Consider the following 2,500-nt stretch of genomic DNA (forward strand, 5'->3'; position numbering starts at 1 on the left):
CGTCATGTACTCTCAATAGAATAAAATTGCATTTAGTTTTTGATTCAAAATCTGTTTGTTAGAAGCAGAAGAGGTACGTTCTTTTTTTTTTTTCTTTTTTTTTGCTGTTGCAAATTGGCTTTGGTGGCCCATTATATGGAATTAATATCAATATTTCCGCTTCTTTCCGCTTGGACTCGTGGCCCGGCTCTAAACCGTCCTGCTCCTGTTTATCTTGTTATTATTATATGAAGGGATTTCTGAAGATTAGCGCTATCAGATTAATTTCCAGGCGCTCCGACTCCCATCGCCGCCGCTTATCGACGCTCTTCGCTCCTCGACTTCCCGCCAGCTTTCCACCTTCGGACTCGGATGTTCTTTTTCCGTGTAACGCGAGCCGCTGTTGACGCCGCCGTGCGTCTCGCCGGCCGAGTGAGAAAATGATGGCGCGCAGTTTGACGTCAGAGGGTAAAACTCAAGACGAGGAGGAGGAGGAGGAGGAGGAAATGAAACCCAGAAATCGCAGCAGATGGATTTGGTAGAATTTTGGTGTTTATTTGAATACAACTTCATCATTACAGGGTGAAAATGCGCTCGCCTTTGATTTCTTTCTTTCTTTCTTTATTTTTTATCCTAACAGCCTTGAGTGGTGCGAAAATACCTGAAAATAACCAGATTTTCAGTTTAAAAGGAAAAATAAAAAAAAAGCTTCTCTGCTTCGTGCGAGCGCACGGTGAGGCCGAAGGGCAGCAGAGACGACGATGACGACGACGACAACAAAATCAACACACTCCAGCTCAGCCAAGCCCTTTGATTTAATACTTCACTTATTTTGGACTGTAAACATGTCGGTAAAATGTTTATCAGGCTTTTGCACCAGTGCAAAAACACACAGTTTACATAATCTTCAATCTATGAGGACTAAAGTACAAGCTCCTTTTTCATTTTTTTTTTTTTTTTTTTTTTTTTTTTTTTTTTTTCTCCAAGAGTGTGACTTACTAAATCTCGACTAGGCTCCTTTTTTCCAGGGCTTCCTATACTGGCACACACACTGTAAAGCTTAATAACCTTACATATACTAAGAAGAAGAAAAAAAGGAGATAAAGCTCAAGTTGAAAAAAAAGGAGATTTAAAATGGAACAAGCAAATGCTGCTGATGGATATCTGCCAAAGTGGCGCTCTAATCATTTGCCAAGGCAGCAGCTTTAATGCTTCTGCAGTGCTCTGCTGCCACCCAGCAGCAGAGAGCGGTACTGCACCCAGAGCGACCTCCCGACACAAAGTAAGCGCGTATTTTTCATAAATTACAACAAAAAAGTCACAATTTTTTTTTTTTGAATGATTACCACCGCTGTAGTTTGAATTAATAAGAGCCACTTGTGTGCTCTGCTTAGTCGCTGGGACTATTTGACTATTTTATCCCCTTTGTAAAAATTAAAATAACATCACAGATGTGTGCGACTGTGTGGCTCTGTGTCGAACCAGCCGAACCAGAGGCCACGTTGTAATAAAGCAGATAGAACCAAAAAAAAAAAAAAATAGAATGTGAGAGTGATTCCAGGCCCTGTTTTATCTGATATGAACGTGTGTGTGTGTGTGTGTGTGTGTGTGTGTGTGTGTGTGTGTGTGTGTGTGTGTGTGTGTGTGTGTGTTCACGTGGTTCACCAGTCTTGGCTGGATTTCTGCTTGATGAATCTGAGGCACAGGTAGTAGAGCACCATGAAGCCCAGGCAGACTCCCACCAGCACCAGGTAGCAGGAGTACAGAGGATACTGGTTCATGCTCATGGCCTCCACCACCTGGAGAGAGAGAGAGAGAGAGAGAGAGAGAGAGAGAGAGAGAGAGAGAGAGAGAGAGAGAGAGAGAGAGAGAGAGAGAGAGAGATGGAATTGCAACATAAACAGCTGAAATTTAAAAAAACTGAAAATGCAACTTGTAAGAATTCAAATGATCTTTATTCAGTCATTTTAAGCTTAAAATGCTGTAAAACTGTAAAATACACAGCTTCATTATTAAATATTATTACTGCCATTGAGGTTGTTAAATAATAAATCATAATGTATACTTTAGCGCTATTATTATGTATTATTTAGTTGTTGCATGGTAAATATATTATTCTATTACAACTATAATAGATAATTCATAACCTGAGATCAATTATTTACTACTAATAAAAGTACTTACAATGTCACTGCATATTGAAATTTAAAAAAAAAAAAAAATGCTTTCTTCTGTGATCGTACATTCAATCTTTTATTAAAGTTTCATGTTATTGATACCTGAATTATTAAAAATTCTTGTATTTGTCAAACCTTAAGATCTGTTGTTGTAAATGGAAAAAAACACACTAATAAATAAATCCCCAAATTAAAAAGTAAATATGATTTATAAATAATCATATATAATAAACAACTCCGCTTTTAAATGTACATGTGAAATCTTCTGAGTGTTTCTCGACTCACGTAGATGCCGTCGACGTGGACGGTATGGTTTTTGATGGTGATGGGATACATGTTGCCTC

At 38.6% G+C, this 2,500-nt stretch overlaps 1 protein-coding gene across 3 annotated transcripts in view; it reads right to left on the reverse strand.

Annotated features, from left to right (window-relative positions):
• Positions 1 to 509: 509 nt before the first annotated feature.
• abcg8 (ATP-binding cassette, sub-family G (WHITE), member 8) overlaps positions 510 to 2,500 on the reverse strand; it is an 8,735-nt gene continuing 6,744 nt past the window's right edge. For 2 of the 3 annotated variants that reach the window (XM_076046293.1, XM_076046291.1), the window contains exons 12-13: positions 2,442 to 2,500; positions 510 to 1,778 (exon numbers count right to left, since the gene is read on the reverse strand). The exon at positions 2,442 to 2,500 is cut by the window's right edge and continues 69 nt beyond it. In XM_076046293.1, the coding sequence (XP_075902408.1) occupies positions 1,641 to 1,778; positions 2,442 to 2,500 (197 nt within the window). In that variant the 3' untranslated portion in view covers positions 510 to 1,640. The remainder of the gene's footprint in view (positions 1,779 to 2,441) is intronic. The other variant, XM_076046292.1, reaches the window with a different exon arrangement.

This window comes from Nelusetta ayraudi, unplaced genomic scaffold (assembly GCF_046127955.1).
Source record: "Nelusetta ayraudi isolate G7.1 ecotype Tasmania unplaced genomic scaffold, CSIRO-AGI_Nayr_v1 ptg000089l, whole genome shotgun sequence".
Lineage (NCBI taxonomy): Eukaryota > Metazoa > Chordata > Actinopteri > Tetraodontiformes > Monacanthidae > Nelusetta > Nelusetta ayraudi.